This window comes from Ailuropoda melanoleuca, chromosome 5, assembly GCF_002007445.2.
Source record: "Ailuropoda melanoleuca isolate Jingjing chromosome 5, ASM200744v2, whole genome shotgun sequence".
NCBI lineage: Eukaryota > Metazoa > Chordata > Mammalia > Carnivora > Ursidae > Ailuropoda > Ailuropoda melanoleuca.
In genome coordinates, this window is record NC_048222.1 from 113,833,071 (window position 1) to 113,849,432 (window position 16,362).

Sequence of the window (16,362 nt, forward strand, 5' to 3'; positions counted from 1 at the left end):
TTACCATGCTATTATAAATGGACAGAGGTGAGGGTGACAACAATTAATCTGCCCATCAGTTTAGAAGTTGTCAGACTATTAGAAGCCACAGCTGTAACTGATGGACCTTGATGGAGATCCTGGATTTTGAGTTGAATCAGTAACTGGTGAGGAGGGGTTGAGTATGGTGTGTGTGTGGGAAGAAGGCTGTGCACAGACTTAATAGCAAGAGAAGAATGCTGTGGCTGCTAGTGGCTACCAAAATCCTCCATGTGCTTTTATGGTAATAAAGTTGTAACTGCAATATGGCTTCCAGCCAAAGACTACCTTTCTCAGTTCCTGCAATCTAGATGTAACTAAGTCTCCATGCCATTAGAATGTAAGAAAACATATGTGCCACTTCTGGGCAGGCCTAACCCTTAAAACTTTGCATATGTGTCCCATGCAGTTTCTCTGTAAGTTAGAATAGTGATTAGAGTGATTTGGAAGCCATGGTTGAAAATAGCAGAACTATCCTCAACTCAAGTCCCTGAATCATTAGGTGGAACAAACCCTGCTAGCTTGCAATGCTTAACCTCAAAACCATCAGCTGGGAGAGAAACTTCTATATTATTTTATTAGTGTATCTCTTGTTATAGGATCTTAGCCTAACCTAAAAATTACAACCAACTTTCCCCTGACAATCTTAGGTCTTTCTCCGAATTCTTTGCTTATATTTTAAAAAATTAATGTATAATATCCTGTAACATTTGTTTTAATAAAAATATTCCCCTACACATACAGTAACTAGTACTTAAATAAGATATGCTACTTACCCTGTGGCTTTGAACAATCCTGGACATACCACTACGCCATTATACACACTACAGTCACTATATTAACACACACAATCTCTGAAACAGCTTTTTATTAAACAGCAAAGCAAAATTGCAACACAATTTTAAATGTTTGTAAATTAGGTCACAAAAGGGATGCAAAATATTTGCAGTGTAACTATTATATTCATATAGCTAAAGTCATTCATTGAATCGCACACCAATACATATTATTCCAGGATTAAAAGTTGCCCAAATCTAACAACCAAAACTGTATTAGTGGATCTCTTTTCCTATTTAACATTTTAACATTACTTCTGATACTAATTTTCTTACCAGACGGAATCTACAAACTAAATTTTTAGAAACTGTCAGAGTGACTAAAACTCTGCAAACCCCAAGTAGTTAGGTTTACAGAAAATTCAGGGAGAAGCAGTGAGATTAAAATACTGAGAAAATATCATCTAGTATACATGTAAAACTACCCAATTTTCTTATTCATTATTCTGATACTAATACACTCTAAAGGCATTTGCAAAAGTTGATCTGCTGGGTACTACAAATAAATGTTAAGACTAAATTCTCTGTAACTGTTCTCTTCCAGATGTGGTTGACATAAGGTTAGTCACATTTAATCTACTTTCCCATATATATGAGAAAAGATCTAGTCTGTGTCAGAGATCACACAAATCTGGAGTAAAAACATTTTGGAGTTGGTTACTACTGTCTGCCAAGTACCTTTCCCATCCTATTAATGTTTTTCTCAAAATTATATATTCCAAACATAACCAGAGCTCATTTTTTTCAGATACTAAGTCGGTTATTTTGTGCAAAAGGAAGGTTTTAACAACCAAACCTTCCCAATTTGACAATCCAGTTGCAAAGAAAAGTCTTCATATTTATAGCCTCTGTTTTCAACTGGTTAAAGAGAAACCAACAATCCTATCTTATTACTACCTATAACAAGCCCTAACTGAGAAATATCTTATATTTTAGTTAAGTTTCAACAATTCAAGCTCAGGTTACTCTCACAGATGATTAACTATTAAAATTACTTTTACAAATGTAAAACCAATTTTTTCCTTAGGGGAAGGGAAATGGGAAGGAAGAAGCAAATGGAGAAGAGGCACAACATGGTGGACAGGGTACATAAAGCTGTGCGTTCAGTACATGATTTTGGTCACTTTTCACAACACGGTGGTTATTTTCTTGTATCTCTTACTATGCCTATAATAAAAGACAGCTAAACCTATAAATCAAAGCAAATTTGATAAAACATTCATTTTCAAGTTTCATAAATATATGCATTTCTAATTATAAAGTCTCTACAATACATTTGCACGTTTTCATAGACTAACATATTATACACGAACTCATCAAGTCTTCCGTTATGCTCTTAATTTTGCCTAGATCTGACATTATCTTCATAAATATTCAATTAAGCCACAAACAAAAGTACTGTAACTTTTTAAATCTATCCCAGTTTTAAAGAAAAAAGATCAGCAGCAATTCCATAAAACAGAAGGGATGTCAATCCCTTACTTTCTTTTGCTTTTTGTGTCAGTGGTTTGAAAAACACTAGAAGCTGACATGAGGTTTTCTATATATTGTCCAAGAACTTGATTTTCTGATTTTAGCTTCAGATTTTCTTCCTTAACTGCATCTACTCTTGCGGAGAGGTCTATATTTAAAAATAAAAAAGCCCATTATGAATAAAATGATGGCAATACTCCATATTATAAGACTTAAGATTCATTCTTAAAAGGCATAACATGATCTTTAAATTTTCTGCTTTTAAATTCAGGTAACTTTAGAAATTAAGGTAAATGAAGTAAACTGAGTGCAAGTTAATAGCCAAAATTCTTAAAAAGAGATTTCACATTAGACTAAATGTTGGTGAATAGCATCTATGTGGAGTAGTTATTTCTTAAAATGGTTATTTCTGTAAGATACAGACTTGGTTTTTAAAAGGGGAATTTTGGTTCATGTCTTATCAACATAAAAAAAACCTGTAACATCTTTGTCAGAAATGCTTAAGAAAATGTGGCAGGCGAATACAACTCGATTTATACACTGGCTATAGAAAATCAGTTTCCAAGCAATTGAGCATTCTGTGTCTTTATATTAGCAAGAAATGGAAAAGACATAATTCATAATGATCAAATAAAACATTACCTCCATTCATTCACTTAACAACTAAGTATTGGGTGCCCTTTAAGAGTCAGGCACTGTCCTAGAGGCAACAGTAACAAAAGTCCTTGCCCTCACAGAGCTTACATTCTAAAGTGCATGTGGGCACATGTGCATTTTGGGGGCTCCAACCAAGTAGGGGTCAGGAGAAAAAAAGAAGGGTAAAAGTTGCAAGAAGCAAAAGGAAGTTGCCTTTTTACATGGTATAGTCAACGATATTTTGATAAAGGGAATTTGACCAGGGACCTAAAAGAAATGAAGGCATGAGCCATACAGAACGCAAACACCTTAGGGAAAGAGATTCAAGCAGAGAACAGCAACCACTAAGACCCTCAGTAGAAGCTTGCTGAAAGAACAGCAAGGAGGTCAGTGTCTGAGGTAGAATGAATGAGGCGGACAGTGTGACATGACTGACTCTGAGAGGTAAAAGGAGGTAACAGATTGCCAGAAAGTATCCTGGCTTTTATTAACTGTGAAATGGGAAACCGGTGAAATGACATGATCTGCTCACCCTGCTGTTAAAAACAAAAACAAAAAAAAACCCAACCCACAACCTCTTAATTTCATTAAAAACCAAGATGTTTCAGTGGTAGTTATTAATTTTATGCAAGACATTTAGAAAATGAAAAAACTCAGATCAATTCACTTTTAATCTCTGAAGCTAAAACACTTCTAAAGTAAAAACTTTAGTATAAGTTTTATTAAAGTAGACTTAGTAATAACACAATGCAAGGGTTTAAGGGGCTCTCAGGTAATAAACAGCATTACAGTAAACCCACAGGGACGCAGAGAAACACTCTTTCATTCTCTTATTGAAGCACATCTACTCTTCAAAATCACTAGTCAAAGCTGCAGGCAGGAGGGAAAGGGAACCATGGAAATGGACTTTGAAGTTTATACCTTTAAAAACTGGGGGGCACGCTAACAAAATTTAGCAGAACAAATGCTTACAATTCTAATTGGATATTATTCAAGAAAACTACAAAATGGAAGCTAACCTTCAAGTGTGTGTTGAAGTTCCAACACTTGATTAATAAGTCGCGTTTTTTCCTCCAGTTCCACCTGATTTTCAGCATCAACTGCTGAAATAGAAAGTTTCAGATTTACTATTAATTAAAATTAGGTACCATTTGTGTAGAGTAGCATTAAAGATATGCAAAATGTTTTATATTCATTATCTTATTTGACTTAAACAAGAGCCCTATAAAGGAAAGTTAGATGCCCACATGGCAGAAAAGGACACCAAGGTGAAGATAAATTGTTTTGCCATTATCAATCCTCTCTAGAACTAGAAAGGATATAAATAAGTAAACTAGCCAAATCCAAGCCTTCTAAATATTGCTTCTCTGTTCTTTCCATTGCTTAATTAAGCCAAAAGCATCCACAAAACCAGGAACTCACAAAAAGGAAAATAAAGCTCATACCATCCATGTCGGCATTCATCATCTCGGGTAAGAAGCTTTTGGGCCTTGGGTACAAAATCCTTGATGAATGGTCTACAATAAGAGAAAGTTAGAAACAGACACATATAGCAATAAAATACCACTGCACAATTATTAAATTTTTTAAAGGATATAATGATCAAAGTTATTGAACAACAAATACAAAATATTAGAAATTCTAAATACGTTATCTTCTTGGAAAGCAGTATGGTAATAAATTACACTCATAAAAACATTTAAGTATTTTTTACTAAGCAATTTTGCTCTTGGAAATTTAGCCTAAGGAAAATTACAAAGAAGGAAAAAAATTATATACATAAAATCTTCACTTCAACCTTATTTACAACCCACAAAATTGGAAACAACATAAACTGTCCAGAGTCTGGTTAATTACTGTAGTTTCTAATCGAGTGGCTACTAATAATAATTATGATGATTATACATATAATATGGAAGAATGTTTACAAAATTGTGTATTCACTGATGTAAATTATGTAAAATATACATAAATACAAATAAAGAGAACAGCAAAATGAAAAAAGCTCTTATGTTAAGGATGATGATAGGGATGAAGACAAATTTCTTTAAAAATATTTTTCCTTATTAAAGTATTACTTTATATATACTGTTTAATACTTTTTATTGATAAACTTCAAGAGAAAAATACTAGTCATATGAAACAATATTATGGGAAAAATGAAAAATATCATCTTACCTCCTGGTTATGGTAAACAGATTAATTAGGATATGAATAAGTAAATAAATATTAACATTTCATTGTTTCTGTAAAAGGTTCCAAAATACTGGGACACCTGGGTGGCTCAGTTGGGTGAGCACGTAACTCTTGATTTCGGCTAAGGTCATGACCTCAGGGTCGTGAGATCAAGCCCCACGTTAGGCTCCACACTTAGCGCAAAGTCTGCTTAAGATTCTCTCCCTCTTCTCCCTCTGCCCCCCACCACAGGCTTGCTCTAAAAAAATTTTTTTAAAGTTCCCAAAATATTAAAGCATAAAATTCCTGTGAAACATGTTCTGCTCTATAGTTAACATTCATTTCATATTCAGTGTGCTCAAGATTTTTAAATAAACCAGATTATTACTGGAAACAAATCAGTAAGCAATCTAATCTACTCACTGAAGCAATTTAGACCTGCCACTATTAATACTCTTTCAACAAATTATTTTAGAGCACCTACATTCTTATGCCTCTATATGCTAAACAGTAGAACCCAGACCTACTGAACAAGGATGTCTACACTCTAGAACTAGAATCATAAGAGTTATCAGTGTATTGAATATTCCCTCACAGTTTCAGTCAATAAAATTGTGTGACACTTCAGATACTGGCATGAACATGGAGATAAAATGCTCAGTGTATCATATGTTTAAACTACCTCTGAAATAAGAGATCACTTGTTGGTCTAAAGAAGAAAGACATTAAACATCCTTTACATAGCACTATTAAAGAATTAACTAGCTACAAATGGTATAAAATTGACCAAATGCTTGTTACCTAGCATCTTTCTACTTATCTAGCATTAGAGCTGCTCTCCCTCAAATTGTTTTCAATCATTTTTTGTACTTCAGAGAACGTTCACACATATATATGTGACATAATATGTACATATTATATATATATTACATCTGCATTATCCATATGTAATATAATATGTACGTAATACGTAATATACATGTAAACTTTTTCTGATGCAACAGCCAAAGCAAAAGTGATCTTGGGAGTACTAAGCAACAGTAGCCTGCAGCTTGGCTATTTCCCCTGCTAATAATATAAAAAAAGTGCTTCAAAATTCTAATATTTAGTGTTTTTAAGAATACAGCTAAACAAAATTTTCATGACAGCTGAAAAGAGTTATAAGATAAACAAGCAAAGCAACAGATAATCATGCAATCAATGAACTGACTTTGAAATCAAGTTTAGTATAGGGATGTGGAAAACGCTGCCTATGTTTCAGTCTACCACCAAAATTAAACCAAAGTCTTCTACAAAAGTAAAGTGCTCCAAATTGATCAATGTAATAATGAAGCTGGTTTCTGAAATTATGGCCACGTGTAACCCAAACAATAGAAAATCTGTGTATGGTTCAACAGTTTGACCTCACGAAAAAAATAAAAGAAAAAAAAAGGTAGAAAAATGGGGTGGAGGGGGCTTACTAGAGGAAAAATGAAGCTTAGAAACACACATCGAAGACTGGAGTGGAGGCAAGAGCACAAAAGCCAGGTGGGCACAAGGACAGTGCCACTCGATACACAACACAACCCAAGAGAACACTATTCACATCGTAGTCTATGGAAGATTGCACCTCGAGGATTGTACAGTGCAAAATCTGCCCAACCTATGTGGCAGCCCATGCAAAAGGGTATTCAGGACTTTTCAATGAAGCAGAGAAAAGCACTGTCAGCTGCCTCTGCACAACAAAAAAAGACAAATAGCAATTTTCTCTTATTCTGATGTGATTAAACAGGCTGGCCTTAAAATGCTATTCTTATATATATTCAAGGTCTTCCAATAAATTTAGAGTAATAAACTGATTTATTTTATATATAAGATCAGAAGGTTCACTGAGCTCTTTATATCAAAGTATTTTAGCTACAGATTTTATTTTCTTTCAAAACAGGATCAATCCTCAAACCTCACAATGTCTACATTAGCGCAGGTACTCTGTCATAATATGCACTTCATACCATACTGAGTTTTTCAACTATAAAACTCAAGTCTTTTTCTCAGTCTATAGTTGCTATCACATCAATCCAACCTCATGTGAAATGTGCTTTTAAGAGTTCATTTTTGGGGGGCGCCTGGGTAGCGTAGTCGTTAAGCATCTGTCTTCGGCTCCTCTGCTGGGAGCCTGCTGCTTCCTCTCCCACTCCCTCTGTTTGTGTTCCCTATCTCGCTGGCTGTCTCTCTCTCTGTCAAATAAATAAATAAAATCTTTAAAAAAAAAAAAAAGAGTTCATTTTGGGGCGCCTGGGTGGCTCAGTTGGTTACGGATCCTACTCTTGATCTCAGCTCAGGTCTTANTTTGTGTTCCCTATCTCGCTGGCTGTCTCTCTCTCTGTCAAATAAATAAATAAAATCTTTAAAAAAAAAAAAAAGAGTTCATTTTGGGGCGCCTGGGTGGCTCAGTTGGTTACGGATCCTACTCTTGATCTCAGCTCAGGTCTTAATCTCAGGGTCCTGACTTCAAGCCCCTCACTGGGTGTGAAGCCTACTTAATAAAAAAAAGGAAAAAAAAAAAAAAAGAAAGGAAGGAAGGAAAAAAAGAGTTCATTTTCAATTCCTTCTGTTCCTGTACATAAATGCAAAGCTGATGTGAAAAGAAAATCCAGACCAAAGTATCTCAAGCATGAGGACACTGAAAGGAGTATGGGGTTCTAAGGCTGATTTGTTTATCCTAAAGCTGCCTTCATTCCGAAATGGTTGTGGTTCTCCAAGATCTGTCAACTCTGACCTAAGCCTAGGTTGGATCTCAAAAGCTTTTCTCAAAAATTACAGTACGTTCTGGTGCCTATCTTCATCTAGCCTTGGTCAGTAGAAGAGAATCTAGAATTATTTTGATAATTTAAGTCCAGGAAGCAAAAAGTATGGAGAGAACAAGGGTCAGGAAATGTGACAAAAATTAGGATGGACCCATTTTCCATGCCCACATACCTGTGATCAAAAACTACTGTTTTACCAAAGGAGACCTCTATTTCCTCTTATAGTATCCTGAATAGTACCACTGTTAAGAAGCAGTTTAGCCCAGTGATAAAGGACATAAATTTATATTACCTGGATTTAAATCCTAGCTCTGCTATTTATAAGCTCTGGAACCTTGAGCAAGGTTACCATCTCAGCCTCAGTTTCCTCATCTGTAAAATGAGGATAAGAGTATGTACCTCATATTTTTGTTGTAAGAACTTAATGAGTTGCTATATGTAACGTGCTTGCAATGGTACCTCATACATAGAAGGTACTCAATAATGTTGCCTATTATCTCTTCTACCTTTTGGCTCTAATTCAGGCCACAAAAAGAAATTTTGGTAAAATCATCTGTCTAGCTGCCTTATTTTACAAATAAACTGAGGCCAAAGATAATAATGGCTTACCCCAAATCACATAAGTAGTCACTGTCAGAGCCAAGACTACTAGGGTAGGGGCGCCTGGGTGGCACAGTGGTTAAGCGTCTGCCTTCAGCTCAGGGCGTGATCCCGGCGTTGCGGGATCGAGCCCCACATCGGGCTCCTCCACTATGAGCCTGCTTCTTCCTCTCCCACTCCNAACCAAAGATAATAATGGCTTACCCCAAATCACATAAGTAGTCACTGTCAGAGCCAAGACTACTAGGGTAGTTTTTCCATCATACCAGCACAGGTGTGCTCACTTCTGAGACCTAAAATTTTGAGACTTTTTCCTGATATCCATCTAATCTCTAACCACCCAACTTTTCTGCATCTAAAACTGGTTTTCATGTCATCTGCCTACTAGTGAGCAAGTAAGACTACTAAAATAATGTCACTGTTCATTAACATACTAAATGCTCTACATATATTATTAGTTCATCAAGTCAACAGAAGGGCATTGTGATTGGTACGTTTGTACCAAGATGTTGAAAGCAGATCTAAATATAAGGTCCCTGTTTTTTCCATTGTATAGTGGAAATACAGACCTAATCTATGTTTGCCAAATATTTTGCAATCTCTGATGTTAAATTCCTTTGATATTTTACTAAGCAACTGAAGATAAATTTCATTCCATTCAAGCCGCATCAACTTTCAACACGGTTTGTCTGTTCAGGCCTGTTCAAGTTTTGATTTGTTCTGGTTAGATAAATCCAGTTTCAGATCCCACAAGATTAAGGAATTGATTGGCCAAATGAGGACTGGAACGGAAGCTATATCCCCAGAGAATGGCCAACTATAGTGATTTTACTCAGTGAGCACAGGCACAGAATATATAAGCATTGCTTTGGATCCTTAGGTACAGACATAAAGTGCTGGGGACGTAGCACAGCAGGTCTTTAACAATGTTACGTCATAGTAGCGGAATCGATATATTGTGTAACAAAAATCCTGCCTTTCGAAAAGCATCCTCTTTCTCCTTTTCGATCCTAACTCCCCAAAAGTTGCTCGGCAGGATCCTCGAGGGAAGCCCAAGTAGAAACTAACCCGGGAGCTCCTTTCGGCGCCAGAAAAGCTGTCGCCAGCCCTTATTTTACCGCTCGCTCGCCACCCTCCCGGCCTTGGCGTCCTCTCCTTCCCACCTCCCGGGCTCTCCGCACAGCAGCCACGGACAGGTGCACGCGTGCCAGGTCCATCCCGCCCAAACGCCCCTCTGCAGTCCCAATTCAGGGCGGGAGGCTGGACAGCGGCCTTCGACTAAGAGGCGGGAGAAGGCGGAGGGAGATCCGCCTCATGGACGCGAGCAGCACCTCCCCAAAGGAACCTCTCGGCCCAATACTGAGAAGATAATAAGGAGATTGCGCAGGGGTTCTGCAGGGAGTCAGGCCTGAGGCGCCCACCAAATGCCCAGGCCCGAGGCCGCTGTTCCCCGGCGCCTGGTGCGCCGGGCCGCGTCTAGCCCTCCCCGCCCTCCAAGCCCTCGGCTGTACCGAGGTCGCAACTCCAGTCGCCCGGGGCCAGACCCTCTGCTGCCCACGACGGCTCTCACCTGCCGTTGAAGGCGCTGGCAGTGGGAGGGAACGGGAAGACGCCTCAGGCCCCAACACTTGGACCGACTGGTACCGGCAGCTCCGCCCTCTGCGCCCACAGAGCGTGCGCCGTGTCTGGAGTCCCGCCCTGTCCCGCCCCGTCCAGCCCCGTCGCCCACCAATCCCCACTCAAGAAGACACGCCTGCGCATTAGCTGTACAACGCCCCAATCGTCCTTTGTCAAAGCCTGAGGATCCACCTTTTGCCATAACAAAAGGACGTTGGCATCCAATCAGGAATGAGGCTGTTGTGGGCGGGTCCGGTGAAAGCAACAGCCAATGACAGTACAGAAGCGAAGTTAAGCGTGAGAAAGCCAGTCCAAAGAAAGCCGCTCTTCAGTCTCATCAGGAGCTAGAAAATTGGCGTCAGAAATCCAGTGTGGAAAATTCTGACAGCCCCTGGAAGGAGGTTGGTAAAACCACATGCCGGGGGAGAGGGAAATCATTCAAATTTAAGAAAACGGCATTTGTGGACATAATGGATAAGGAAAGCCAGTGCAATACCGAGGTACTCAATTCTAAAAGCAGACTTTTCCGTATTTTTTAACTTCCCAAATCGGAAAATTCATTAAGTACATCCCCCTCCACATCCTTTCCAAACGAGTGTTCCTCTCCACATCCTTTCCAAACGATTATTAAATCCATAGTGCTCTTGACCATTTAAGAATATTTCAGATGGTATGTAGAGCTTTCGCGCACCCTATCTCATTTTGATTCTCACAGCAACCCACAGAAAAACACTGAAGCTTAGCAATAACTGCCTTGTGAAGCTCATACATGCAGTGGAAATGCCGTGGCCAGGCTTTGGAATGTAATGTAATCTGGCTTGATAGCGTTCATTGATATCTAGCACTTGTCACAAAGAGGCATCCTGCTTGTGTTTAATATTTGTTCGGTACAAGGTAGTAATACTATGTTGTTTTGGCTTCCGCACGTTCTCATGAGCCCATGTCTACCTGTTTTCTTGACTTTTCACTTCTGGTTCTGTTTGCTGACATACCGTCTTAATCCTTCTGAGGAATATATAAAAAATCTTCCATTCAGTATTTGAGAACTATACGTTTGGCTAGAACTATGATACGTAATACGAGAAAATGTACTAGAATGCAGCACAGGACCTAAATAAGTGGAAAATAAAGGTAGGTCCAGGGTATATCCAATAGGAACGTCAAAAAGAGAAACTAAAGAGAATGGCTGTGAGCAGTATTCAAAGAATAATAACTAAGAATTTTTCAGGATTGTGGAATATTTGAATGCTCAGATTCAAGAAGCACTTATTCCTGAGCAGGTTTAAAATAAAGAATTCCATAAGTGGACACATGCTGATGAAACTGCAGAACACCAAAGACTAAGAACTATTAAAAGCAACCTTTTTGTTGTTGTTAGAGCAGCTTTTTTTTTTTTAGTTTTAAATAGAATAAAATATACATAATGCAAAAAAAATATCATTTTAACTATTTTAAATTGTACAGTGCAGTAGTGTCAAGTATATTCACATTGTCATGCAACCAATCTCCGTAACACTTTTCATCTTGCAAAACTGAAACTCTATACCCATTAAAAAACAACTCCCATTTATCTCTCCCCCCATCATCTGGCAACTGCCATTCTTTCTTTCTCTGTGAATGTGATGACTTTAGGTACCTCATGTATGTGAAATCTCTTACAGTATTTATCTTTGTGAGACTGACTTATTTCACTTAGCATGACATCCTGAAGACTCATCCATATTGTAACATGTGTCAGAATTTCCTTCCTTTTTATGTCTGAATAACATTCCATTGTATGTATATACCACATTTTGTTTATTCATTCATCTGCTGATGGACACTTGGGTTGCTTCCAACTTTTAGCTACTGTGAATGCTACTATGAACATGATGTGTGCAAATATCTCTTTGGGACCCTGTCTTCAATTCTTTTGGGTATGTATCCAGAAGTGGAATTACTGGATCATATGGTAATTCTATTTTAAAAGCAACTTTTTAAAATGTGGTAATGACACAAGAATAGACAAAAAGAAGATTAGAGAGTACCTGTACCTAGAAGTTGGTATACACTAAAGGTGTCTGAGAAGATAAAAGTATTGGTCAGGTTGTAGGAAAGAACTATTCAACTGTTGAAAGTGTAAATGGTACAATAACTTTGTTTTTGCTGTGGGTTTTGTTTGTTTGTTTTGTTTTTTTGGAGAGAGAAAGAGAGAGAGAGAAGAGGGGCAGACAGAAAGTGAGAGAGAGAATCCCAAGCAGGCTCCACACCCAGGGGCCAAGCCCAACATGGGGGGACTTGATCCCACAACCTGGAGATCATGAGCTGAGTTGAAATCAAGAGTCAGACACTTAGCCAACTGAGCCACCCAGGCACCCCAGTATAAATACTGGTGTTTATGGTGGTTCTAATTAGATTGGCTATTCATATAAAAAATGAAATTAGATTCTGACCTCCACCACAAAGAAAACTCAATTCCAAATGAAGTAAATGTGAAACCCTCTAAACTTTAGAAAACAGATGTCTTTATGACATCACCATAAGGAAGAAGTTGTTAAACAGGACAAGACAGTACCATTCGTTAATCAAAAGATTAAATTTTGATTGTTTTATAAACAGAAGAGATAAAAGTTTTCAGAACAGAAGACAATTTTAATCAAGTGAAAAACAAACCACAGACTGGGAGAATGTAGTTAAGTTCTGAAAATATAAAGAATTCTAAAAATTTAATATAAACACTTATTCATATAACACAAATAAGCAACTCACAGAAGCGGAAAACTGAATAACCAGAAAGATTTTTTTTTAAATGTCTACCTTCACTAGTAATCAGGGGAATTCATATTATAACATGATAATGGGGTCAGTTCCTTTAAGAAGATGCAAAATCCTAATAGTGCTATAAAATAGAACTGAGGCAAAAACTGGTAGAACTAAAATAAGAAACTAACCCACAATGCATTTGGAGAGTTCATTACTCCTCTCTCTGTAATTTGTAAAACAAATATACAGAAAATTAGTAAGAATACAGAGCTCAGGTCCCAAGCTTGGCTTGCACTTTAGAATCACCTGATAATCTCTTAAGAATTCTAAAGAACAGGCTACACCCCATACTTATTAAATCAAAATCTCTAGGGTTGGGATATAGTCATCATATTTTGGGGAGATTCAAAAGTGATTTCAACAGAGTGCAGGCAAATTTGGGAACTATTGATATAGAAAACCTTAGCAATTCTTTCAACCAATATGGCCTAATTGACGTTTATAGAAAATTCCAACCAATAACTAGAACATACCTTCTTTTCAAATGTATGTGGAATATTCAAGAAAATCGACCATATTCACTATCATGAAACAAACCTCAACAAATTTAAAATGGTTGAAATCATATAAAATATTTTCTCTGCCCACAGGGGAATTAAACTAAAAATTAATAATGAAGATATTTGTAAACAATTTGGAAATTAAATAATTATGTAAATTCTACACAAATTCTTCGAGAAAATAAAATAGGAAAGAATGCTTTCCAACTCATTTTATGAGAACAGTGTTATCTTGATTCCAAAACCAGATAAAGACACTAAAAGACATAAAACTGAACACACACAAAAGTCTTTAACACGTTTTTAGGAAATCAAATCCAACAATTGCCTCTAGACAGAGAGCCTAGAAAGTTGTGATTCTGGCCCCATGAGTTTCACTTCTCTCACAGATTATGGCCTAAAGCTAATTCTAGAATTCATATGGAAAAACAAAAGATCCAGAATGACAATTTTGTAATAGAACCACAAAGTTAGAGGACTTACACTACCTTATTTCAAGTCTTATTATAAAGCTAAAGCAATAAAATAAATGGGGTATTGTTACAGACACATAGATAAATGAAACACTAGAATCTAGGAATAAACCCACACATAATATGGTCAATTGGTTTTCACAATGGTACCAAGGTATTTTCATGAGAAAGGATGGATTTTTTTCAATAAGCTGGAAGAACTGGATATCAGTGTGGAGAAAAGAAACTGAACCTCAACCCCTACATTATAGCATACACAAATGTTAATTCAGAATAGATCATAAACTGAAACATAAAAAGTTGAATTATAATGTTCTGGAAAAGGCCAAAGGGAAAAAATCTTCATCCCCTTGGTGTTGGCAACATTTTTTGAGAACAGTCACCAAGAGCAAACAAACAAAAAACCAAAAACAAAACAAAACAAAAAACCAAACAAACCTATAAAAGAAAAAAAATGATTAATTGAACTTTCTAAAAATTAAAATTTCTGTTCTTTGAAAGATACCATTGAGAAAATGAAAAGAATTTATAGACTGGGAAAAATAGTCATAATACATGATCTTAAAAAGGACTTGATTTCAGAATATCTAAGAATTCTTTAAATCAATGTAAAAAATGTCCCTGTACAATAATGGAATACTAATCGGCAATAAAAAGTACCAATATGGATGAATCTGAAGTGTATTATCCTGAGTGAAAACAGCCAAACAGAAAATAAGCAGACTGTATGATTTTATTACTATAAAGCCATAGAGCAGACAAATTTAGCTATTGTGATAGTTGAATAAGTGGTTGTTTGGGGTTGAGGACAGATAGAGAATTGACTACAGAGGAGCATGAGGACACTTTCTGTTGTAGTGGAAATGTTCTATAATATTTTTATTAGAATGGTGGTTATACAATATGTACAACTGTCAAAAGTCATCTTCTGTAACTTAAATTGTTTGTATTTGATTATATATTATTTTTCCTCAGTGAAACTGATTTTTTTTAAACTAGCCATGATTTCTTTAGGGTTTGAAGTATGCTAAATGTGCCACATGTGTTATTTTACCCAGTCCTCAAACAATCCAATGATGTAGGTATTATCAAACCCATTTTGCAGATGAGGAAATTAAGGCTCAAATATTGTCTTGTCCAATATCATATAGACAGTGATAGGCTGAATTCAAACCTATCTTTTTTTACCTGTAAAGTAAGTATCATAAAACCTACTTTATTGAGTTGTTACTAGGATCATTAGAATTAAATAAAAATAAAGCACTGCAAAGACTTCCAAACTGAAATGACTTTGAAACCATGGCCCAAAGAAAGTGTGGGTTGGAGCTTCAGCCTCAACCTAACCAACTCAAATTCCTATGAAAACAAAAATATTAACATTCCCCATAGGACTTAAACCAGGCCCATGTTATCATAATGTAATAATTATGATTGGATCCACAATTACTCAGCTTATGAAGAACCATGAAAATCTCAATTCACATGAGTCAACAGATACCAGCACTAAGATGGCACAAATGTGGAAATTATCCAAACAAGATTTTAAGCAGCTATTAAAAACTACTTGATTGAGAAATTATTAAAAATCCTGAAACAGAAGTCATAATTGAGAGTTTTATATATGTATATATAACTTATAGAAGTTATAGTTGTTGCTTATATTATAAGCAACATAATAGAAGCTACAAATAATAACCAAATGAAAACTTTATAACTGAAAAATAAAATAACTGAAATATAAAACTGCAAAGATTCAGTGGTAGGATGAAGATGAAAGAAGAAAGAGTTGGTGAACTTGAGGAAATCTCTAGAATTTATTCAGTCTAAACTACAGGGAGAGAAATGATGGGAAAAACAAACCAACCTCAGGAATGAAAGACAACAGAAGAGATGCCATTTGGTGTCATCAGAGCCCCAGAAGGAAAGCAAAGAGAGTATGGTCCTGAAAAACACTTGAAGAAATAATGGTTTTCCAAGCTTCACAAAAGAGTTTCATAAGAGAAGGGTGTGATGAGGAAAATAATGCCTCAAAGGCTCTGGGGATGGGGTGTAATGAAAAAGACTGTTGAGAAACACTGATATGGAGCACCACCATCACTAGCATAGCAAAGAAAACCCATTAGACAGCACTTATTTCCTGATGGAAGAAGAAGGCACCACCACCTATGAAAGGGTCTTGCCAAAAAAAAAAAAAGAAAAGAAAAGAAAAGAAAAGAAATTGCAACCTGACCTGATCAAGCCCATAAAGTAGCAATTTAACAGGAAATACAAAGGACAGAGAAAAATATATTAAATCTACCACCCGGGCAAAATTAGCAAAATCTGGCTATGAAAAAAAACCAACAAGACAAAAACAAACAACAAAGCCATTTTCTTCAACAAAAAGAAAATAAGTTGCCCTGGGGAGAAAAAAGAATGGAATGAAACCTACAGATTGGAAAGAAAC

At 36.6% G+C, this 16,362-nt stretch overlaps 1 protein-coding gene and 1 long non-coding RNA gene across 2 annotated transcripts in view; one reads left to right on the forward strand and one right to left on the reverse strand.

The window, feature by feature from the left end:
* Positions 1-868: 868 nt before the first annotated feature.
* Positions 869-10,285, reverse strand: SCOC (short coiled-coil protein). The gene is given in 5 exon segments (XM_011220878.3): positions 869-2,475; positions 3,983-4,066; positions 4,409-4,480; positions 10,095-10,221; positions 10,223-10,285. Coding segments are annotated over 5 exon segments (489 nt in total). The 3' UTR covers positions 869-2,332.
* Positions 10,286-10,397: 112 nt separating this feature from the next.
* Positions 10,398-16,362, forward strand: part of LOC117802425 — a 112,060-nt gene continuing 106,095 nt past the window's right edge. Inside the window, exon 1 of the long non-coding RNA XR_004625831.1 lies at positions 10,398-10,542. This is a non-coding gene — a long non-coding RNA (uncharacterized LOC117802425). The remainder of the gene's footprint in view (positions 10,543-16,362) is intronic.